The following is a 25,177-nucleotide window of genomic DNA, read 5'->3' as shown; positions in this document are numbered from 1 at the left end:
CTGTGTGAGATGAAGCCTAGGCCAGGTCAAGTGTTTTTGTGCTCAGTTTATTCAATCATGTGTTGAGTTTGCTCTGCATGCTTCAGTATCTTAATTTGAGCCATTACTCATTTATTTATCACTCCTCTGATGATGCATATTCAGCGCAACAACATTTTACTTAAAGGACACGTAATTAGTGTACTAAAATATCTTGTACTTTTTTAGTATTTTTTGACTAACATTCTAATTATGCAAATTATCCAGGTTAATATTAATATAGTGATATATAATTTGATGATTCAAAATGATTTTGTATCACGTTTTAGCATAAGAATAAATTGGCACGTTTTAGTCTAAAAATAAAACCCAGAGGGTTATTGAATTCAGTCTTGCATCATGTCAGGGTTTATTTTGCAATAACCAGGAAGACAGTATGTTATACTGCTTAGATAATTGCATTTATTAAAGATTATAGTTTAAATTACTTTATTATGTAAGAAGGAAGAAACCACTGGAGGCTGGAAATAGTGTTATTTTAGTATTAACTAATTAATATTTAAAATGACTAATATTTAAAAACTGATATACTAATATTTTAAATTAGCTTTTTATTTTATTTGTTTCAGTTGTTTGAAAAATATTTTTATATTTTAATTTTAGTAATTTTATTGTGTGCTTTTGTCATTTTTAGTAGTTTTTTATATTTATATGCAGCTTTATTTTGTTTTAGAAAGTTTAGTACTTCAACTGAATTTAGGTTTTTGAAGTCTACTTTTTGCATCGATAATATACAGTTTAGCAGTTATTATACAGATATTTGTGTAATTGCAGTGATTGACCAATCAGAATCATGGTTTCCAGTCAGCAATGTCATAAAACACAGATGGCATTGTACCTTTATCTCGAACACCCTGTACATGTTCAAATCGTGTCATGTCAAGCAGCACTTAAGATATCTTGGTGCTTTTTTCATTCCATCCCCATCAGGTGGGCAAGAGCTCCTCCTCCAGCGTTTCTCAAATATCTACAGTGCTGATAAGCTCTCCTGTAACGCTGTGGGTGACCTTGCCTGTTATTAGAAACCCTGTTCCATTTGGACTCTGGCCTCTAAGCATGTCCTCATCTCAAGTGTTACCTCAGCCCTGCTTTACAGCCACTGACCCTTGAATAATCCAGACTGCTCTAGGGGTGAAAATCCCACGCTACTTTATTGTAACAGAGATTGATGGAGAACAATACGAATGTGTCACAGAGGTCTTATCGCAATTCCAATCAGAGCAAGAATTCAGTAGTGACATTCCCACTTCTTTGTGAATTGAGAGTAACCAAAAACCTCTGACAGCACCGGAGCCGGGCCACTCTGAAGCTGAGCTGTAACCCGAGGCGTCACTTGAGCCGCTCTTACCCGTGTTTCGTAGCACTCTGGCAGGTGGAGCAGCGAGTTCTGGAGAAATGCAGCTTATTTCTTCTGTTCTGTGACTCCAGGAATGTTTTTGCTGCCTCTGGTTTATATGAGAGAGAACACGAGGTGATTCTTCATCAGCAATATCCTCTTCCTCCCTTTACGGACCTCAATGAAGGCATGTCCCATGTTTCGGCCTGGGGGGGACACTGGCGCTTCAAGCGAAGACGTCCGGTCATGGTGCCACCGACAGCCTGGATAACCCACATCTCAGGTACATCTATCTATCTATCTATCTATCTATCTATCTATAGACTTTCTGTCTATCTATCTATCCACCCATCTATACATTCATACATCTATCGTCCTTCCATCTGCCTGTTTATTGAACCATCTATACATCCTCCATCCATCCATCTTTCTGTCAATCCGTCAATCCGTCCATCCTTCCATCCATCCATCCATTCGTCCATCTATCCACTGACCATCCTTCCTTTGATCCATCCATCCTTCCATCATTTCATCCTTCCATCCATCCATCCATCCATCCATCCACCCACCCATCTGTCCATCTGTCTGACCGTCCATTCATCAATCCATATATACATCCATCAATCTATTCGTCCATCTGTCCATCCATCTATCCATCTATTCATCCATCTACCTATACATCCCTTCATCCATCTATACATCCATCTATCCGTCCGTCCATCCATCTATCCATCCATCTGTCTATTCATCCATCCATCTTTACATCCATCCATCAATCCATCCGTCTGTCCATCCATCTATCCATCCATCTGTCTATTCACCCATCCATCTTTACATCCCTCCACCCATCCATCCATTCATCTGCCTATTCATTGATCCATCTGTCCACCCATCTATCCATCCATCCATCCATCCATCCATCCATCCATCCATCCATCCATCCACCCACCCACCTATCAATCCATCTATCTATCTATCTATCTATCTATCTATCTATCTATCTATCTATCTATCTATCTATCTATCTATCTATCTATCTATCTATCTATCTATCTATCTATTCATTCTTCTGTCTATTCATTCTTCTGTCTATTTATCCAACTGTCTATACATCCATCTGCCTATTCATTGATCCATCCATCCATCCATCCATCCACCCACCTATCAATCCACCTATCTATCTATCTATCTATCTATCTATCTATCTATCTATCTATCTATCTATCTATCTATCTATCTATCTATCTATCTATCTATCTATCTATCTATCTATCTATCTATCTATCTATCTATCTATCTATCTTGTCTCTATTTGTCTGTCTGTCCGTCCATCCATCCGTCTATTCATCAATCTATTTATACATCCATCCGTCATTTCATCAATCTATCTATACACCCATCCATCCATCCATCCGTTTGTCGGCCTATTCATCCATCTATCTATACATCCATACATATATCACCCTTTGATCTTCCTAGTCATCCATCCATCTATTTGTTTATTCCTAAATCTATCTATACATCCTTCTGTCTATCCATCCATATGTCCATTCATCCATCCATCCATTCGTCTGTCTAATAATCCATCTATCTATACATCCATACATACATGCATCATCCTTCCATCTTCTATCCATTAGAGACTCTATATCTATCCACATTAAATCATAAACTATATCATGTACACACACTGCATGTTTATCCATCTATCAGTCCGTCTATTCATCCATCTATATAAATTTATCCATCTATCCATCCATCTTTCCATCGATTCATCAATCTCTATACATCCTTCCATCTAACATCCTTCCATCTGCCTTCCATCTTCATTGATTCATCTTTACATTAATCCATCTAACCATCCATCCATCTGCCTATTCATTGATCCATCCATCTATCCATCTATCTATCTATCTATCTATCTATCTATCTATCTATCTATCTATCTATCTATCTATCTATCTATCTATCTATCTATCTATCTATCTATCTATCTATCTATCTATCTATCTATCTATCTATCTATCTATCTATCCATCCATTAGACATTCTATATCTATCCACATTAAATCATAAACCATATCCTCTACACACCGCTTGTTTATGCAGGTCTATTGCAGGTTAAATGCAGTTCTGCGAATGTGAAAGTTTTTCTTTCAGCACTGCTTCTAGAACAAACATTCTGTAAAGCACTCCAAGCTGATATGTGCTCTGATGCACAAGCAAGGTGTCTGCGGCTGTAGCTGTATGCCAGCTGACTCAAGCCTGATCATATTAAGACTTTTAGAGTTAAAGCACGTCAGCTGCACGTGTGGCCGCTGGTGATGAGAGGTCAGATGACACAGCACACACACCTCAGACACTTACACAAACAAACAAAAAAGCCATTAAATGCATGACATCACAGTATAGCGGTGATACCAATGTCTGACTGCATCATAAAAAAATATTCATTACAAATAATCCTGATTCCTGCATCATAAATAATTGTCAATTAATCATAAATGCTTAAGCCACATAAATGTTTATGACCCATTTTAAAATAGGCTGCAATGTTAACTTGAACAGTGAAGCATATGCTAAAAATGATTTAAGTATGAATCTATTTACCTATTTATGACACTTCTCTAAAACACAATTTCACACATAAGCTAATTAATATTTTTTAGGTAATATCTGCAATATGTTTTTCAACAACGTTGGATGCAAAAATGACACGATTTATTTCTCTTGCTGAATGTATAACACAAGCAATCCAAAATATGTTTAGAGCAGGCACTGCGTCTCGAACTCTGATTGGTCGAATTTAACCCCTCCTTGGCAACGCGCATTTGTGTGGTGGTGTGGCACGTGGTTACCAGGCAATGTCCCTTTAACTTGTAGCTTATCGTGAAGTTTTTAGCTATGGATGAAAGTGCATGAAACTCTAGCACACTATAACCGAGAAAGATAAGGGAAAACTGAAGGACACGAACACACATGGGATTCAACTGTTAGAAAAGATCATGTTTTTAAGTCACTTTGAGTTCGGAAGAGATTTAGAGGATTTGCCGTCTATATTCGACACACGGGAGCTTATGGGACACAGAAGTGGTTCATAGCAGGACTGTGCTTTACTTCTGTACATATACTGGATTTACTTTTAAATACATTTATTTTCAAACTACCGGAACACAAGAAACCCTTCGGAACGAAACGATACGAAACACGTGGAAATATTTGAACATCCTGAGGTTCAGTATTAAATAAAATGGGAGATGACAATGAGCTGATAGGAGCTTCTGAGTTGATCAAAGGTAATATTAAATAAATTGAACACGTTAAATAAATATATATGAGACAAGCATATTTTCTAATCTGCTTAATCTATATTTAAATCTCGTACTGCATTAATATCCTTGCACATGTTGCACTCTTTAATAACATTCCAAATGAATAGATTAAATATATCTGGTTCAAAGTGTCTCGCGATTTTTAATTTATATTAACTAATAATATGTTACTAATTAAATTAATTGTATATTTTAGCATATATATTTTTCTTCTTCAGAATGTAGTGCAATTATATAAAATAGAGATTGTGTTTTTGGATACACTCTTAAAAATAAAGGTGCTTCAAAAGGTTCTTCAAGTGATGCCATAGAAGAACCATTTTTGGTTCCACAAAGAACCATTCAGTCAAAGGTTCTTTAAAGAACCATTTCTTGTATAAAGAACCTTATTTGCCACAAAGAACCTTTGTAAAACAGAAAGGTTCTTCAGATGTTAAAGGTTCTTTATGGAACCATTTAGACAAAAAGATTCTTCTATGGCATCGTGAAGCACCTTTATTTTTAAGAGAATTTAGCCTATAAGAGATTTAGATGTGATTTACCTTATTTTACTGTTGTGTTTTTCAGATCGTCTGTATTTTGCTACTCTTAGAAGCAAACCCAAGAGCACAGCAAACACTCATTTCTTCTGCACTGATGATGAGTTCATATATGAAAAGTAAGTCAGTTTTTGACATGATTAACTATTACATTTTTGGTTGTTATAGCTCAGATTTAATTGTTATACTTCATGACAAGTGGTGATTTTATTGTTTATTTCTGTCTCAAGCTTTTATGCAGATTTTGGGCCACTCAATCTGGCAATGCTGTACAGATACTGCTGCAAACTGAACAAAAAACTAAAGGTAAAATAATCTTCTGAACCAAATGGCTGCATGTTTGTATTGTTTGTTATATTCCCAAGGATTTCCTCAGAAATTCATATCTGACTTGCTGATCAAACATAGGCCTTGTTTTTCATTTTTATCTTTGGAGTGATTCGTAAACATACACAGCGTTTTAGTTTGCACACAAAGTTGCCTAAAAGAAATAAAAATAGTGTGCTGCACCAGGAATAAGTCTGCTTTCCAGGAAAAAAAAAAAAAAAAAAGAAAAAAAACTCAAGTCAGAGGTCCATGATTTGAGATATACAGTCAAACCAAAACGTATTCAGACACATTCAACATTTATGACATTGTTAGTTTATTTGATATAGATTAGAAAATGGTAATACAATATGACAAAAACTCAAGTTCTCAGAACAAATTAATCTTGATAATGTCAGATAACTTTGATTGAAAGGTATGAAACAAAACATGGTCAAAAAATCAAATTTTTGGTCACAAATTTTTCACCGGTAGTCCACTGTATGAAGCATTTTTGGTGATAATATGTCACAATTTACTTTGTTTTGTTATCCTTACTTACATAAATGAACTATAGTGTCCTGCAACCCACTATAGTAAAAAAAAAATATTGAAAATTATATCTGGTGTCTGAATAATTTTTGGTTTGACTGTATAAATACTTATAAATACTACACAAAGGCTAATCTCTTGCAAATATAGATAGGTTAAGTCCTAGCCCCAGTATTACAAACTAAATGAGAAAAATAATTTATAGTTCAGTTTTGTACAACTTTATGATAATATGTGACCACAGCTGTTCACCATCAGCAGCCATGGTTTTCAATATTTATAATGTTTGTTTATAAAGTTCTATTACCTTGTTGCAAGACTGTATACCTAAATTGATTTCTAAAGTACTTTTGACACCACAATGTCGAACCAAAGTGCTGTTCAGAAAGAATAAATAAAAGCTGCTGTAGATTGATAAACGCACACTATTCTTAGTATATTGAATCACACGCAGTCCCTGCAGTAGGCAGTAGAGAGCGCTCTATTACCGTGAATTACACGTCTGTATAATGACTGCACAGAAGTTTCTGGCATGAATGACTGTGTATCTGGAGCTGACAGATTAAGGGGTATGTTCAAAGTGTTTCTCTGCAGTATATATGTGTGTCCTTATAATGTTAGGTGAGTTTAAAAAGGATTTGAACATCTATATATACTGTAAGAAAAGTCTGTAAAGAAAGCCAATATACTGTAGGGAATTGTCTGTTTTCATTTTTCTCAGGTGTTTTGCCTGCATTTTGAATTATGCATTTGTATTGTGTTTTAAGGTTAAAGGGAATGTCTCTGAACTTAATGGGAGACACTGCAAGCAAAAACACCTATTTTCAATTCATGCACCTATTAAGTTTGAGATTTTGGGCTTTTTGGTTTTTCATAAAGTGTTTTACAGACTAGAGGAAATAAAAAAAAAACAAAGTTAAGTGTTTCTTTTATAGCACTTTATCTATTTGTGTCAATAGATTTCAATTAAGATGCATATGTTTAAAGGGCATTTTCTTAAAATTAATGTTTTCTTCTACACTGAGCCATACATCTCAACTTCAGTAGCACTTACACACACCAGAATTTAAATTTTTTAATTTAAGGTTTTTACAGAGGGATTTGTTCATGTATAATTTGCTTGGTTTTATACATTTTATAATAATTTTATATTCCCCCCCCCCCCCCCCCAAAAAAAAATGTAAAAGCAGTGTTTTCTGTCTGTTCTAAGTTTTTTCTGAATTATGGCATTATGAAATGAGATACCCAAAATTCCCTCTGTACTCTTTTGACTCTAATATGTAAAAAAAAATTTAAGAATTTTGGAACATGACTTTCTATAGGGTTAAGATTTTTGTACTAGAAATGATTTCAAATTAGTGCATGTTTTATTAAATAATGCAACATTTAAACCTAACATTTTACAAAACTTGTAATACAAAAAATGTTTGCAGTTATCAATGTAATCAATTAACTAGGTAAGAAAGGTGATAATTATTAGTAATTTTTTTTTTACCCTATTCACCTGCAGTGTCTCACCTTAACAGAAAAACTACTGGTGATTTTGTTCTGGGACAGGATTGTGCTAGGTTTTTCTACAAATGTTTTTCTAACAGTGTAAGCCGCACATAAAATGTCTGAATTTGATTGAGTTTGGTAATGGTACAAATTATGGTAGAGCTTTTTTCTAGGAAAAAAACTTGACTTGTTTTACTTTTAACCAGTTAGAATTGCGGTGCTTTTATATGAAGTCCGTTGTCCTCAAGTTCACACAGTAAGAGCCATGATCCACTAAAAGTCTGACAACCAAAAATGTTTAAATACCTTTTGCTTTCATTCTGAGTAATACACCTAATTTATTTTTTATTTTTTTTACTAGCTTTCTTTAAAATAGACAACACTGGGTTTGGTATTGAGTTTGCTAATGCAGGGACATTCATACATTTTAAAGTGAGGCTTAAATATTTTGAGGGGCATTCTGTGTAGTGTAATTGGCCCTACCTTATTTGGCCCTAATATCTAGTATCACTGTATGAATGATTTACAATTTTGATTAATTAAATGACAACAGAGGCTTAAATCGAATTAATGTAATAAAAGGTACTGAAGAGATGAAAAATGAAAATGATTTACTCATCCTCTCAAGCCATCCTAAGTGTATATGACTCTCTTTTTTTAGACAAATACAGTCAGAGTTATATATAAAGTCATATACACCTACAATGGCTTCATTTTATGGAACAGTTGATCCAAATATCAAAATTCTGAAATCATTTCCTCATCCTCTCATTGTTCCAAACCTGTATGACTTTCTTCCTTCCATTAATCATGAAAGAAATAATGTAATAGACTGCTGCAGTGAAGACGTATTTTTGTAGGCCAACAATATTAAAGATAACATCCCCCTGGTTCCCTCCACAAAAACCCAACAGGATTTTTCCATTAGCATTTGAAAATGAAACTGTGTCCAACAGAAAATGAGTGATTCTTACATGTTTTGTTCATCACGATAAGCTTACCAAATTAATTTTGAAGCCAGAAGTAAATGAACCCAACAGGTGCATTAATTCAATTTCACCACTATTATAGCTTTAACAACTCTTTCAGTCTTTAAAAAAAGAAACACTTTCCCTGAACGTTTAGTTTAGAAGAGACAAGATACATTTAAAGCTTAAAACTCACAAGGAAATATTTCTGATGTATTTTTAATTGTAAAGCATTAAAAATACCACTTGAGTGTACTAGTGTATGAAAGATGGGTTCAAGTGTACAAGTGGTAATTTGGTAATTACATTTAAAAAAAAAATAAGTAGAAATAGAATGTTAAAAGCACATTTTAGTTGAGTACATTTATATAATCTTAAAATGATCTTAAGAAGTACTAAAGAATAGTTTTTAGTATATTAAGTACAAAAAGAAAAGCTCATTGACTTGAGGATGGATGAAGCTGTTTGGTTGGACAATCTGAACACGTTCTTTTCAAATGTTAAAATAATCTTGACCATATAAAGCAATTAAAAAAAACTCATTGATCTCAGGATGTATAAAGCTGTTTGGTCGGACAATCTGTACATGTTTCTTTTAAACATTGTTAAATTAAATTTGACCAAAGAGCAGTTCAAAAAGCTCATTGACTTCAGGATGCATGAAGCTGTTTGGTTCAACAATCTGAGCATGTTCTTAAATAAAATGTGTTAAAATAAACTAAAAACCAATTAAAAAAATCCTTCAACTTCAGTATAACTGAACTGAAACTTGTTTGGATTTTGGCTTCCAAAAATAAATCATCCCTGCTGCACCCAGGCAGAATGTCCTACACATTTTCATACAGTCAAAATGAATTGTGAGGTTGGTTTAAGCTCCTAAAATTACATAAAGGCACCATGAAAGTACCACAACAACAGTCCATACGCACCATATACTATATTCTAAAGGTCTTTGCACACTAGTCCCAAATTCTCGTCTGAAATTAAGATATTACATTAAAATAATATGGTAATTCACACCAATTTGCTATATAATGCAGCAAAACCGTTTTGTACAGCTAACAATAGCTTGCCACAGATGAGACCGGAAGCCAGATCCGCTCTTACGGGAAGACAAAGGTGGATACAGGTCTGGAGCAAATGAGGGTGTAGAAATAATAACAGAATTTTCACTTTTGGATGAACTTTCTCTTTAACCATCACAGCTCTGAAAAACAATATGTGTTGTGTATGCCTGCAGTCTTTCACTCTGTCCAGAAAGCGCATCATCCATTACACCAGTTACGACCAACGAAAGAGAGCCAATGCAGCCTTCCTCATCGGTGCTTATGCGGTGAGTCCAGCCTTCATTGATACCCTCACGTTCTAGGGTTTAAGAGACCCCAAACAATAAGAACAAACTGAATACAAACAGCGGAAAACAACAAGAGCTATTTAAACCCAGCTGGCCTTTGGTTTTAGAGTCTCTCAGAGAAATTTCTAGTCATGCCTTGCTTCTGTATGCAGGTAATCTACTTAAAAAGAACTCCAGAGGAGGTGTACCGGGCCCTGATCTCCGGAACCAATGTGTCATACCTGCCCTTCAGGTGAGAAGCTGCTCACACAGCCTGACACAAGCTTCACCATCTGATCTGATAATGTGTCATCATGCTACTCACATCGCATTACCATACTTTTATATATTACTGCTATGTAGATTACTGTTCAAAAGTTTGGTGTCAGTAAAGTATTATTGAGTCATTCTGTGTCAACTCAACCAGAGGTCCTCTGCTCAAATATTTGATTTAGATAATATTTTGGTAGCACTTTCTATGAAGCCTCTATTTATACAAATATAATGGTATTTCTAAGGCATTATAATGAATGCGTAAAAAAACTTATATGTTATATCATATTATGAATTATATATATTACTTGAGTATCTGAGGTTATGACTTTTAAGATTATGACTATTTATAACACACAATGGACGGCATATTAAATCTACTTAATTTATAATGGACTATATCATATGTGACCCTGGTCCACAAAACCAGTCATAAGGTTAAATTTTACAAAACTGAGATGTATACATCATATGAAAGCTCAATAAATAAGCTTTCTATTGATGTATGGTTTGTTAGGATAGGACAATATTTGGCCGAGATACAACTATTTGAACATCTGGAATCTGAGGGTGCAAAAAAATCGAAATACTGAGAAAATCACCTTTAAAGTTGTCCAAATTAAGTTCTTAACAATGCATATTACTAATCAAAAATTACATTTTGATATGTTTACAGTAGGGATATTACAAAAAATCTTCATGGAACATGATCTTTACTTAATTTCCTAATGATTTTTGGCATAAAAGAAAAATCAATAATTTTGACCCATACTATGTATTTTTGGCTATTGCTACAAATATACCCCACCGACTTAAGACTGGTTTTAACATTACATTTATTTTTTACATTATAATACATTTTATTTTGATAGTTCCCGTAGTCTATCGACTATAAGCAACTTTCCAACTACATCAGAGTCTCCTTAGAGTATTAGTAGACTTAGGGTAAGGTTAGGCTAGGTAGAAGGTCCACGTACTTGCAAAGTTACTTATAATCAGTTTGTCTTTTGGACCTTTGTCCATTGTATTTTGAACTATCAAAATACAACGTTAGCATATATTTAGCATACTACTAATAATAATTACTGCTAGCTGACATGCAGTTGCAGAGTTGATTAATCAAAAGCTGTCTAAAGGGTACCATCAAAATAATCAAACTGTTCATATTACGCATTCATCTGACCTGATACCTGATCTTATGGCTCTTTGAGAAGTATTATTACTATTATTATTACTTATAAGTGGTTTTTGTGTGCTTTTAGTAAAGTGACATGAGTAACATGGCAAGATATGAGACTTATAATACGTTATAACTATGAGGAGGTAATCATACTCTTAAAACCTATAACCACAAATGAGTAAAAATTATAATACATTAAAGCTGTATGAATACTCATGAGATGATGCATTTATATATATTTATATATATTTTTAATAATGCATTATGCATTCATTATAATGCATTAAAGGAGTAGTTTACTTTCAGAACAAAAATTTACAATGTACTCACCCCCTTGTCATGTTTTTTTCTTCAGTTGTAAAGGAGTTATTTTTTGAGGAAAACATTTCACGATTTTAAAAAATAACTGAACGTTTCACTAGATAAGACCCTTCTTGTTCGGTTGGGATAACTTAGAGCCCTTTGAAGCTGCATTTAAACTGCATTTTGGAAGTTCAAACTCGGGGGCACCATAGAAGTCCATTATATGGCGAGAAATCCTGAAATGTTTTCCTCAAAAAATATAATTTCTTTATGACTGAAGAAAGAAAGACATGAACATCTTGGATGACAAGGGGGTGAATACATTATCTGTAAATTTTTCGTTCTGAAAGTTAACTACTCCTTTAAGAATAATGTATTATAAATACTGGTTTCATAGAAAGTGTTACCAATATTTTTTCTGAAGAAAGACAGACATGTAAAGCCAAAATATTAGATGTCATGGATGAATATTTACTGCAGAATTCACTATTTTTAGAGGGGGGTCAAAATGGCAATTTGCAACTGAGATTCAGAGCCAAATTACAGAGGGTTAAAAAATTACTTGAGAAAGATGACGGCATCATAAAGTTATTTTACACAGAGATTGGTAGTTCTATTAGTAAAACCTGTTGACTTTAGCAATCTTTTTTTGCATTATGTGCTTGTGGTGATCATTCAAATATGGGAAAACAGTAAGTTTTCACTCTTTTAGTGAAAGAGTTTGCATGCTTTTAGATATTGGGTTTTAACAAACTTTCATTTTGACTTCTTCATTTGTAGGTCCCTATGTTGTTAAATTCCAGAGATACTGGAATTTCAATACAGCTCCAGGAGTAAATTTTAAACTTTATACATTTTTAGTGTTTAAAAAACCAAATGTAGGTCATTTTGTTTTAAAGAGTAATGTCTGAAAACTGCAAGACAACTGCATAGAACCAATCTGTCTGAGTGCCATTAATATTCTTTTTCCAAAGTTTGTTCACCTATAACTCAAGAAGTATAAAGATATCTCAATATGATTTTAGATTCTAGTTCCTAATAAACTATTCTTTTAGAATCTTTATTTTTAAGGCCCTACATCATTCAGTCCCAGGGACCTCAATGAGGCTCCATTCTCAGATTGGTGAAAACCAAACTGATACTTATTTTATTAATTATGAACATTATGATGCTGCCATCTTTCTGAAGTCACCTGTAATTTGGCTCTGAATCTCAGGTGAAAATCGCCATTTTGACCCCCTTCTACAAAACAGTGTATTACTTAAAATATTCATCCATGACATTTAATATTTTGGCTTTCATCACTATGTCTATCTTTCTTCCCAAAAATATAAGCAAAAGCAAAAATATGAGCTAGGGACCTCTGGTTGAGTTGACCCTATTATTTATTATTATCATTTGGAAAGAAAACTTATATTCTGCATTAAACTAATCAAAAGTGACTAAACATTTTTAAATAGATTTAAAAAAAAATCAGCTTCAAAATGCTGTTCATTTGAACTTTCTGTTTGTCAAAGAATCTTGGAAAAATTACATGGTTTTCACAAAAATATTAAGAAACATAAATGGTTTTCAGCATTGATAATACCAAATCATAGCACCAAATAATCATATTAAAATGATTTCTGAAAGATCAAGTGACACTGAAGACTGAGTAATGTAAAGATGCTGAAAAGGAATAAATTACATAATAAAATATGTTCAAATAGAAAACAATTATTTTAAATTGTAATAATACTTCACAATATTAGTGTACTTATTTTATTGTACTGTACTGTATTTACTAAAATTTTGATCAAATAAATGCAGCCTTGATGAGCATAAGAGACTTCTTTTAAAACATATAAAAATATATATCATCTTACTGACACCAAACCTTTGAATGGTAGGCAATTTTGAGGTACACATACACAAACACACAAATATTTAATCAAAAATATGTATTTCTTTAATAATCAATTTTTCATCTATTTACTTTTTTGATGCATATAGAGATGCTGCTTTTGGGAACTGCACATATGATTTAACCATACTAGACTGTTTACAAGGAATCCGAAAGGTACGTGTCTTAAAGGGAAGTGTTTTCTATAAAAGCACCATCCGTTTTAACTATTAATATTTGGGAAGGTTAAAGTTTGTGACACGCTTGAGCCATTTTTGGATCAAGGCTGGAAGGTGTAGACGTGTAATACACTTTATCCTCAGAACATAAGCTTTTAGTCCAATTATCTGTCTTTTCAATCTGACTCGAGAGAGAGAATTGGCACAAGCACTATCAGACGGATTACATAAAGGACATGCCACACATTGTGATAACCAAGGAACAGGAAGCACAATACAAAGAAGGCGGTTTGTGTGGGTGGATTCTCTGGCGGGAATAAAACTTAAGTTGTTACACAACTTGGATGGCTGTGTATTTGACACATGATTTGAGCACATCCACAGTTTATCCATTTAAGCATCAGTGATATATCTAAAATAAATTCATACATAATAGGCTCTTTTGAAGATGCTCTTTAGATTCCGGTTTTATTAGTAAAATAAGCAAAAGACCCAAATTCTAAATTTGACTTTGTTTAATGAAATGTTATCTTGTTTTGAATTATTCTTTACTGATTTTCAGGCCTTGCAGCACGGGTTCTTTGACTTTGAGAATTTTGATGTTGAAGAATATGAACATTATGAGGTATCACCTTTTAATATTAATTCATGTTTTAATTGTCATACAGTACATCTAACATTATAAGTATAACCTGGTTAAAAGTTATTGCAAAAATACCAACTGGTTTGATATTTTTCTAATCTAAAAGGACACTGTCGATCCACCTTTTTTCCTGTAATGCTTTGCGTGAATTATGGGAGTCATTTCTGTTAGACTGTAAACAATCAGCAAAAGGTTTGCTTTGAAACCACAAATTCTCTAAAAAAATAGTAAAACTTCGAAAAAAAAAATGCTGTAAAATTAGCTGATTAATCTACTTACCCAAGTGTAAAAGCATTAATAAATTACTACAACAGACCATGAATAACCCCAAGTTTAAATACTTGCACAGCAATATTATGGATGTGTTAAATATCACTGTAGTCATATATGTCTGTATTATGTAAGATATGTTGCTTTAATCAAAATGCTCATTAACTGGAACATTGAGTGATAATATTTCATTGTGATTTCCATCATTTTGACTCATAACAAATATTGTTTTTAGAAACTTTCCAGTAAACACTGCTAATGATTAGAGATGAAAAAGCAGAAACAATGACATTTTCAGCAAAAAAGCCCAGTGTTAAATTAACTCTCCCGGGAGTTTATTTGAGTCCACACTCAAGAGTGTGAAAGTGTTAAAATAAGAGTGTTATAATTAACACTGAAGCAAAGTTAAAGTTAATGAGATAATTAGTAAAAATAGTAAAAATTTGGGTAAAATGAGCTGACATTAATCTACTTACCCAAGTGTAAAAGCATTAATAAATTACTACAACAGACCATGAATAACCCCAAAAGTTTAAATACTTGCACAGCAATATTATGGATGTGTTAAATATCACTGTAGTCATATATGTCTGAATTATGTAACATATGTTGCTTTAATCATAATGCTCATTTTAAAACGCTCTCCGTCCACACTAGCGTTTCCAAGCGTTTTCCAAAAGTTCCTCATCCACACATCAAATTCGCCTTACTGCGCATGCGTAAAGCCTCCAAAATTATACAGACGTAATAGACCTTTCTCACAACTTCTGTATTTTGCACCGGAAATACGTAATTGCTGTGTAAACCTATTTCCGCCCCGGTATGCCGGTAACTAGTTAAACAACGTGAAAAACGCTTATCGTGGCTTAATGTATGTAAAAAACGACCAGGAAACCCCAAGTTTCTGTCAAACCTTACGTGGAACAAACATTAACTACTATTAAAAGAACGAGCCCTTATTCCACAGATAAAGTGAATTATATCACGTTAAGCGTTTCTCCCCCATAGAAGCCCATTATAAGGAAACAGCTTAACGTGGTTTAACGTACCTCAACAGCGACCAGGGAAGACCAAACTTCTGTTACATTTTACTTATAATAAATACTTGCTGCTCTCAAAAGAACGAGCTCTTATTCAGCATATAAAGTGATCGCCCCCCATAGAAGTCCATTATAACAAACCATGTTAAGCTTTTTCCTTAATGGAGTTCTATAGGGAGAAAACGCTTAACACGATATAATTCACTTTATATGATGAATGAGATCTCATTCGTTTGACAGCAGCAAGTACTTTTATATAAGTATTTTTTGACAAAAAATTTGTTTTTTTCCCAGTCGTTAAGATACGTTAAACCACGTTAAGCTGTTTCCTTATGGGTTTCTATGGGGACGCTTAACGCGATATTATTAACTTTATATGCTGAATAAGAGCTCATTCTTTTGACAGCAGAAAGTGTTTATTATAAGTAAAATTTTAAGCCACGTTAAGCTTTTTTTTTTTTGTATAATGGACTTCTATGGGGGGCGATCATTTTATATGCTGAATAAGAGCTGGCTCTTTTGAGAGCAGCAAGTGTTTATTATAAGTGAAATTTAACAGAAATTTGGTCTTCTCTGGTCGCTGTTGAGGTAAGTTAAACCACGTTAAGCAGTTTCCTTATAATGGGCTTCTATGGGGGAGAAAACACTTAACGTGATATAATTCACTATCTGTGGAAAAAGGGTTTGTTCTTTTGATAGTAGTTAGTGTTTGTTCCAAGTAAGGTTTGACAGAAATTTGGGGTGTCCTGGTCGTTTTTTCGTATGTTAAGCCACGTTAAGCGTTTTTCACGTTAAGCGTTTTAGAACGTCCCGGATAAACTCTTTGTGGAAAAATGTATATCCTTTATCCAATTTGTTCCTCTTTGTGACGGAGTTTTCCTCCACGACTCTTATCACGTCGGCAAAAGTTATCTTTGGCAACAGTGAGGGAAGTTGTGTAGACTCTCTCCATTTTAATTTTAAATTACCCGGCTTTCTGCTGTGTTGACATTACACAGGAAGTCTGCATACCCTGCGATTGCGTATTTCCGGTTTCTGTGAGAAAGGTCTATAAGTTTTCACGCAATTCTTCTGGCGGGATAATTTACGGAAATATCTCATCATCCACTGACGCGTCTATTTCGCGCTCATTCATATTTTATCTTAAAAGCAGTTGTCGTCATGTTTTGCAGGACAGCAACTGTGAGTAAATTTTCTGTAATCATTTTAGGACTGTAATTTGAAGAGTGTACAAGGTAAACCTCTTTAGCAGCAGTGTGACAGTGAATAGCACAGGCACAATTACTGGAGTAAACATAGATATCTATTGGTACAATATGCGTCACATGACTATATAAATATGCGTCATCGTTTTCAAAAGCCTCCGTTTTCACAGTCCACACTACAACGTGAAAACGGCATTTTCAAATTTATCCACTTTGGCCCGAGTTTTTAGAAATAATCGTTTTCTGTGATAAAAACGGGGTTTTCGTGTAAATGAGAGGCCAAACCGCAGGGAAATATCTGCGTCTTCCCTTCGTGTAAACGGGGTCTTACAGTTAATGAGATAATTAGTGATTAATTAAGTGATGATGGATCATTATTGAAGACACCTGATGTTAACAAGCAGAATCACCTAAGGAGAAAGTCAAATTGTATAAGCAACCATTATAATGAGTACTATAGTCAGAGTTTGCATTATTTGAGATCTTGACCCTTACATTTTTAACATCAGATTTTGTTTGGCTATTATAACAGCCCGACAAACCAAGGTGATCATGTTTTAAAATAACCTTCATGTATTGACCTGTACAATAGAGTTTGGTTTTCTTCACTGATTACTTCAACTCTGTGAACAATGTTTTTAAATTTAGTTTTGAATAAAAAACTCTTTAAAGAATCTTTCATTAAGACACACAGACATGAAGATTCAGCCTGCGAATCACAACAATGGTGACCATCAAGAAAGCATGTTGTAGCCAATCAAAACCCATCCATGGCTCCCATCATGTATTGCGGCGTGAATAAATTATGAGCTGAATTGTCTTCGTAATTTGTTTTTATTCTTACTATTTTCTTTGTTTTTTGTTGTTTTTATGTGACTTTTTAGTAGCTTGTCAGACTGCACGATTTTTCACAGATGTTTTCACACTGCATGACTATCTGGGGTAGCATTCCGTCGCTGCTGTGTTCACACTGCACGATGGATCGGCGACAGGGGGTTTCACACTGCATGACTTTACAATAGGAAGAATCGCCGACAACTTTGTCCCGGTCTGCAAACTACATCTCATAACCAAACACACGCGAGAAGTGACATGGAAACAACTCGAGGTCAGGAGTGCAAGTTCTCACATGAGACTGGGATTATTATAAAAAATGGCAGCCCGCAAGAAGCTTGTCATACAAATTGCATGTGCACTCATTTGCAGCGAAAAGAAAAGAAGCTGAAGCTATGCTTGTTGATATTGTGGTCTATACCTTCGAAACTCCTCCCCCAACTTCCTGCTGGCCTGGATGTTGCTGTCTCATTGGCTGTAGGTAATCGCCGATGTTATTTTCAGTCAGATCACCTTTCACACGGCATGATTTTGAATCGCCGACAGGTCCAGATATTTAGCATGCCAAATATCTCACGGGTGTCGGCAACACGTCGGCGATTCTCTCAGATCGCGTCTTTGATAGTTCACACTGTGTGATTGTCACTCGTGTGAACGAGCACCGATTTGCCTGTGATTTCGGGCATTTGTTGGCGATTTCTCAAAACCTGTCGGCGAGTCAAAATCGGGGCTAAAATCATGCAGTCTGAACTCTGCTCCTATAGGTGCATTTCCATTACAGATTTGCACAAAACTTTGGCGCTATTTTATAAATGTCCATTAAAAAGTATTGCGAAATGACGGCGTTTCCATTAACCGATGTTATGCGAATAATTATTTCTCTCGCGATAAGTCAAGGCAGCGGATTTTTGTGGGATTTTGGCTATACTTAATTGAATGCGACCTGTAAATGCAAAAAATGGGAAATATTCCTTTTTCGAATTGCCTGAAAAACCCCCTCATGCGAGCATAAAAAAACTTTTTTGCGATATATGGGAGTTTTTGCACAATTGACACATTTCCATTAGGCGTATTTTCAATTACCAATTTCAATTTGCGCAATTTAAAGGGTAATGGAAACGCACCTAGTGTTAATTTAACACTCTTTTAACACTTTCACACTCTTGAGAGTGGACTCAAATATACTCCAGGGAGAGTTAATTAAGCATCTGTGTGAAAACAAACCTGGAAAAAGACGTGAGAAACTAGGGAGAAAAAAAATATTTTCAGTGCATTATTCATGGAACATAAATTCAATTGGGAGAAATTATACAAATGTATATGTTGTTGTCTTTTTTCATATTGTGGAAAAGAAAGCAGCAAACTAAAAAGAGCTCTTGCCATAGATTTTCTTGTTAAAACAAGTGTTATGTTATTCTCCTGATGTCTGAAAATAGAGCATGAAGGGAAATGCACAGTCATCCAGTCAATCTGATGGATAAGGATAATTTTAAATTTAAATTATTTTTTTCAGTCGTTTTGAACAGAACTTTCCCAAACCGAAACAGGCTCCAATAATTTAAAATGCAGGAAAATACTGGATAAGACTGTTGTCTTATTGTAACTACTAACATCCACAAAACTAAACACATATAAGTGTGTTTTTGATGAATTCAGATGTCTGAATGTAGCATGTCTTCTCATCTTTTGCATTACAAGCGTGTAGAAAATGGTGATTTTAACTGGATTGTGCCAGGAAAACTGTTGGCCTTCAGTGGACCTCATCCCAAGAGCAAAATAGAGAACGGTAAGATGGCACATTAGTAAACTGTAAACTGAACATCATTTGCTAGAAGTACAGGAAAATGACTTGTCAGACCATTCAATCAGTGGTGATTAAACCGTTTTTTTTTTAATCAACAAAGTGCAAAAGGGGGAAATAGAGTTACGTAAAAATGGCTGCACCATTGTGCTAATAATCAGATGAATCAGCTTGATAACTAATAGTTTTCAACTCGCAGGCAAGGTTATCTTCAAACTGTTGCATAAGGATAACAGAAACAAACTGATTGTAAAAGGACTAAACTCACTTGTGAACTTATGACTGTTTTGGCTCTTTCAGGTTATCCTCTCCACGCTCCTGAAGCATACTTTTCCTACTTCCGCCAGCACAATGTCACAGATGTAGTGCGGCTGAACAAGAAGATTTATGAAGGTCGGCGCTTCACAGATGCCGGGTTCGAACATCATGAGTTGTTCTTTGTCGACGGCACCACCCCTAGTGATCTCCTCACAAGACGCTTTCTGCACATCTGTGAGAACGCAAAGGGTGCTGTGGCTGTCCACTGCAAGGGTGAGGCACTTTCTAGAATTATAAAATTATTATTATTTTTTTTCATAGACTAACATGCTTTATTGCATAATTTGTGACCCTGGACTACAAACTAAAAACACTGTATGGATCAAACTTTTCGATATTTCTTTTATTAAGTAAAAATCATGTTCCATGATGATTTTTTTGTAAATTTTCTACCGTAAATATTCCAAAACTTCATTTTTTATTAGTAATATGCATTGCTAAGAAGTTCATTTGGACAACTTTAAAGGAGATTACCTCACTATTTAGATTTTTTTTGCACCCTCAGGTTCTAGATTTTAAATATTGTCCTATTCTAAGAAACGATACATCAATGGATACATCGGGAGCTTTCAGATGATGTGCAAATCTCAATTTAAAATAACTGAACCTTATGACTGCCTTTAGGGTCCATGGTCACATTTAAAATGTGGAATAGACATTGTATGATCCTGCAAATTTAGTAAAGTATAATGCAGGACCCAGACTTTATTTTGCAAGTGAACCTGTACAGTGGTGTGAAAAAGTGTTGGCCCCCTTCCTGATTTTTTATTTTTTTACATGTTTGTCACACTTTAATGTTTCAGATCATCAAACAAATTTAAATATTAATCAGAGATAACACAAGTAAACACAACATGCCATTTTTGAATGAAGTTTTTCATTATGAAGGGAAAACAAAATTCAACCACATTGGAGGGTTTTTGAGCATGGACCGCATTGTTAAGGTCATGCCACAATATCTCAATAGGATTCAGATCAGGACATTGATTAGGCCACTCAAGTCTTCATTTTGTTTTTCTTCAGCCATTCAGAGGTGGATTTGCTGGTGTGTTTTGGATTATTGTCCTGCTGCAGAACCCAAGTTTGCTTTAGCTTGATGTCACAAACAGATGGCCAGACATTGTCCTTCAGGATTTTTTGGTAGACAGCAGAATTTTTGTCATCTGAATTGTTTTAGTTTTAGTCTAGTTTAAATGCAAATGCATTCTTTATAACAATGTGTTTACCACATTGTTTATTTTTTCAAGCAGACATATTTATATATATATAAATACATTTAGAATAATCTTTATTAGAGCTATTGAAGTTATTCAGTCAAGAGCAGTGAGTGATTTTCTGTCTTTTATGTTGCTGCTTTTAATATCAATGCCACAGACAATAGCAACTAAATTAGGCTGCTCACCCTTTAAAACCAAATGTCCTGCATCACTTCCCGATATTGTCCCAACTGTTTATGCTCACCTAAGATGACGTCAATACTCGTCAAAACGGACAATTTGACGACATTTCATTAATGTATTTCTCCATTCATGAGACTCGAAAGAGTACTCGTGTACTGTTTGATAGGCACTGCCAAAACAGCCCTGCCCCGTCGAGGCATGGACGCCACTAGACCTCTGAAGGTGTGTTGTGGTATTTGGCACCAAATGTTAGCAGCAGATCCTTTAACCCTTAACTGTCACTCCCATTTTTAAACATTGACATGAAAATGCAAACTTAAATTTGTGTAATTCATGAACAAAAACATTTTGTAATATGATTTTGATTTACATGGTAATGCAATGTCTGATTTTAAAATGGTTTTCAAAGGATGAATTTTGAGATTTTGAGTTTTTTAATTGACATGTAATTTCTTATGTTTTCTAAAGTGTGATATAGGGAAAAAGGCAACAAAGAAAGTCTTTTTGTGACAAAGGTCAGAATTCCTGTTAGATTTTTGAGGTGCACTCTTGTCATAAATAAATCTATTACTTTTCCTACATAATTTGTAACACAAACAAGTGGTAAAATATTTATTTAGGAGTCTTAGACCAATGTTTCTTAGACCAACCACATTCCTGGAGTTTTGGAGATGCTCTGACCCAGTCATCTAGCCATCACAATTTGCCACTTGTCAAACTCGCTCAAATCCTTACACTAGCCCATTTTTCCTGCTTCTAACACATCAACTTTGAGGTCAAATATTCACTTGCTGCCTAATATATCCTGCTCACTAAGAGGTGTTATTCACGTCACCTGTCAGTGGTCAGGTTATGCCTGATTGGTGTACTTTCAACAAAATAATCTGATTGCATGCATAGTCTTCGATTGAAAGCATTTTATCATGAAAATTATTTTTTAAATTGAAAATAAAAAACATTTTGATTTTTAATTATTGTATTCTAACTTTCTTTGTACAGCTGGCCTTGGCAGGACAGGCACTCTGATAGGCTGCTACCTGATGAAGCATTATCGCTTCACGGCGCCTGAGGCCATTGCCTGGGCACGAATCTGCAGACCAGGCTCCGTAATTGGACCACAGCAGCACTTTCTTGAACAGTAAGTCCAAAAAAGTCTACAGACAGACTGAGGTACATAAGGACATGTTCTAAGTGTTTTTTTCTATCAAGGAAGCAACACAGTATGTGGGTGCAAGGCGACCTCCATCGCTCTAAGCAGAAGCAACAGCAGCTGAGGCAAAGCCGACAACAGGAGAGAAACATGGCCCGTCTCATCTCCAGCGTGGACAACATGTCCTTCGACAGCACCATTCTGAAGCCACCAAGTGTGGATGAGGTGAGACGTCTGAAGAACTGAATCTAGCAATCACATCTGAGTGCACAATACAGTACGATTATTGTTGACGCTGTGTTTTGTTACACTACAGAATGAGTTCAGAGAAGAAGACGTGATTCCAACTCAAGGAGACAAACTACTAGCTCTAAAGGGCCAACGCCACCCCAGACCTACCACCACAGTGCTTAGGTAGACCTTCAGCTATACTAAATAAGGGATAATATTGTGTTAAAAGTATTAGTCAAGACACATTGTCAAATTGTGACAGTTAATCAAAAAGATTTGGGTCAATATACAAAAGCATTGCCTTGATAATGTTTTGTTTATTTGGTATCTTTCAGAATTAAGATGTTTTCTGCAAAATCAAAAATCCAGGCTGTTGTTCATTTAAGCCATTAATCGACTAATCGCACATTTATATTAAATGAGCTTGCCACAAAGCCTTGGCAAAAATAATGACTATGAATTAATTAATAAACTACTGTTTTCTGATTCAATGTTTTGGTTACAAAGATGAAGTTTACAATGCTGCCATCTCCACAGTACAGTGGGTCTATCTTTAGAGAGAAATGCACCTTTAATATGGATTACATAATTAGAGAGTTTTAGTTTTTGCATATATTTTAAAGGGATAGTTCACCCAAAAATGAAAATTTTATATTTATCTTCTTACCCCCAGGGCATCCAAGATGTAGATGACTTTGTTTCTTCAGCAAAACACAAACAAAGATTATTAACTCAAACCGCTGCAGTCTGTTAGTAATTTAATGGCAGTGGATGGGCACCAAACCTTTGAAAGTAAAAAAAAAAAACATGCACAGACAAATCCAAATTACACTCTGCGACCTAGTGAATGACCTGCAGACAGCTGGGACCAAAGTAACAAAGGCTACCATCAGTTACACACTACGCCGCCAGGGACTCAAATCCTGCAGTGTCAGACGTGTCCCCCTGCTTAAGCCAGTACATGTCCAGACCCATCTGAAGTTTGCTAGAGAGCATTTTGATGATCCAGAAGAGGATTGGGAGAATGTCATATGTAAGGGATAATGTACAGGCAGCCGGTAGTTATCGCAGAAAAATGTTTTAAATTAACATTTTTATCCTTCCGCGAAACGATATAGTACCACGTGACTAACATTCAAACTATGTACGTTAGTAAGACTATTACTAAGACTACTAAAGATAGATCTGCTGTTCAAAAGTTTGGGATCAGCCAGATTTTTAATGTTTTTTCAAGAAGTCATCGAGGCTGTGCTTTATTTGACCCTCAGACCCCAGAGGCTTAAAAATACAGAAAAAAAAAATAATATTGTGAAATGTTATTGCAAGGTAAAATAATGTTTTTCTGTTTTAATAAACTTTACAATATAATTTATTCCTGCGATGCAAAGCGCAATTTTCATCAGCCATTATTCCAGTCTTCAGTGTCACATGATCCTTTAGAAATCATTCAAATATGCTGTTTTATTATCAATGTTTTCAATGTTTAATATTTTATGATATTTTATTGTAACCTGCAATACTTTTTCAGGAATCTTTGATGAATAACAAGTTCAAAAGAACTGTATTTATTTAAATAGAAATCTTTGTAACAATATATACCACTGTTCAAAAGGGGCAAGTAAATTGCATACATTTGTAAAATGTAAATAGACACTTGTAGACTCATATTCTCATTAAAATACTGCACTGAAAAAAAGAAAAAACATTCCTTCCTTCAGTTTCATTCCATTCCGACATGCCTAAATAAATAATTTCCTTTTGATAAAATATTTGTCTTTTTTTTGTCAGTGGGATAAGCCCAACTCCAACTCCCAAGTCTACCAAAGCTCCTCTCTTCCTCTCCTCTCCCACTGCGCCACGGAGACTAACACGAAGCCCTTCCTCCTCTGCTGGCAATCTCAAAAGGTACATTAATGTCTACACTGCCTGCCTGAGTGGTTTTGTTTTTTAATCCCAGATCCTTTTTACATACCCAGATGTTGTTAACCCCCGCTTTATGCGCCCCTCACAGCTTCAGTCCCCGTTTAGCCCATTCCCTCAGCAACCTCTACAGCGACAGCAACTTCAATGACGATGATAACAGCACACCTCCTTCCTCCTTTGCACCCTCCCCATCTCCTGCTCTAACCCCCGCACCTCCATCTGGCTTCAGCTTTGGGTACACCTCCACTGACCCCCGACTTCCTCCCTCACATTTAAACTTTAATCAAGAGGCCAGCACCAACAGTCTAACTGGAGCTAATACCGTTAGTGCTAATCGCACAGTCAGGCCTATGAACAGAACCGGCTATAGTCCGTTCTCTGGCGGTCCACCAAACCCCCGTAGAGGTCCGTTTCGTGGTGGACTAAGCGGGTTTCCAGGGCGCTACCTCAGCAGATCCATTCCAGTGAGTGACCATCTGGCCGTCTCTCTCATCTCTCTGGTGCTTGGTTTTCACTTACTACTTCTTCTGTTTTACGTATTTTCCTTCACTTTAGGCTTTCCTCCAATTTTCTTCTGGCCTTACTTTGTTTATGTGACAATTAAATAGTATAATTGTGATCTTTATGCAAGAGTTTTATAATC

At 35.1% G+C, this 25,177-nt stretch overlaps 1 protein-coding gene across 1 annotated transcript; it reads left to right on the top strand.

Annotated features, from left to right (window-relative positions):
- Window positions 1-4,228: 4,228 nt before the first annotated feature.
- Window positions 4,229-25,165, top strand: cdc14aa (cell division cycle 14Aa). The gene is made up of 14 exons (XM_073848225.1): window positions 4,229-4,671; window positions 5,275-5,365; window positions 5,477-5,552; window positions 9,810-9,902; window positions 10,076-10,155; window positions 13,651-13,717; window positions 14,282-14,344; window positions 19,410-19,497; window positions 19,813-20,043; window positions 22,230-22,368; window positions 22,440-22,605; window positions 22,697-22,794; window positions 24,400-24,516; window positions 24,623-25,165. Exons 1-14 carry the CDS (start codon window positions 4,626-4,628, stop codon window positions 25,140-25,142), a joined length of 1,875 nt encoding a protein of 624 aa, XP_073704326.1. The 5' UTR covers window positions 4,229-4,625; the 3' UTR covers window positions 25,143-25,165.
- The last annotated feature ends 12 nt before the right edge of the window (window positions 25,166-25,177 follow it).

The sequence above is a fragment of the Garra rufa genome, chromosome 10 (assembly GCF_049309525.1).
Source record: "Garra rufa chromosome 10, GarRuf1.0, whole genome shotgun sequence".
NCBI classification, from domain to species: domain Eukaryota; kingdom Metazoa; phylum Chordata; class Actinopteri; order Cypriniformes; family Cyprinidae; genus Garra; species Garra rufa.
The sequence above is the reverse complement of the archived record's forward strand: the minus strand, read 5'-3'. Positions and strand labels throughout refer to the sequence as shown.

Bases quoted from the DNA above. Each gene is read 5' to 3' on its own strand.
- cdc14aa (XM_073848225.1), top strand. From the start codon at position 4,626: ATGGGAGATGACAATGAGCTGATAGGAGCTTCTGAGTTGATCAAAG. The intron at 4,672-5,274 runs GTAATATTAAAT...TGTGTTTTTCAG, and splicing joins AGCTTCTGAGTTGATCAAAG to ATCGTCTGTATTTTGCTACT. The intron at 22,606-22,696 runs GTGAGACGTCTG...GTTACACTACAG, and splicing joins AGCCACCAAGTGTGGATGAG to AATGAGTTCAGAGAAGAAGA.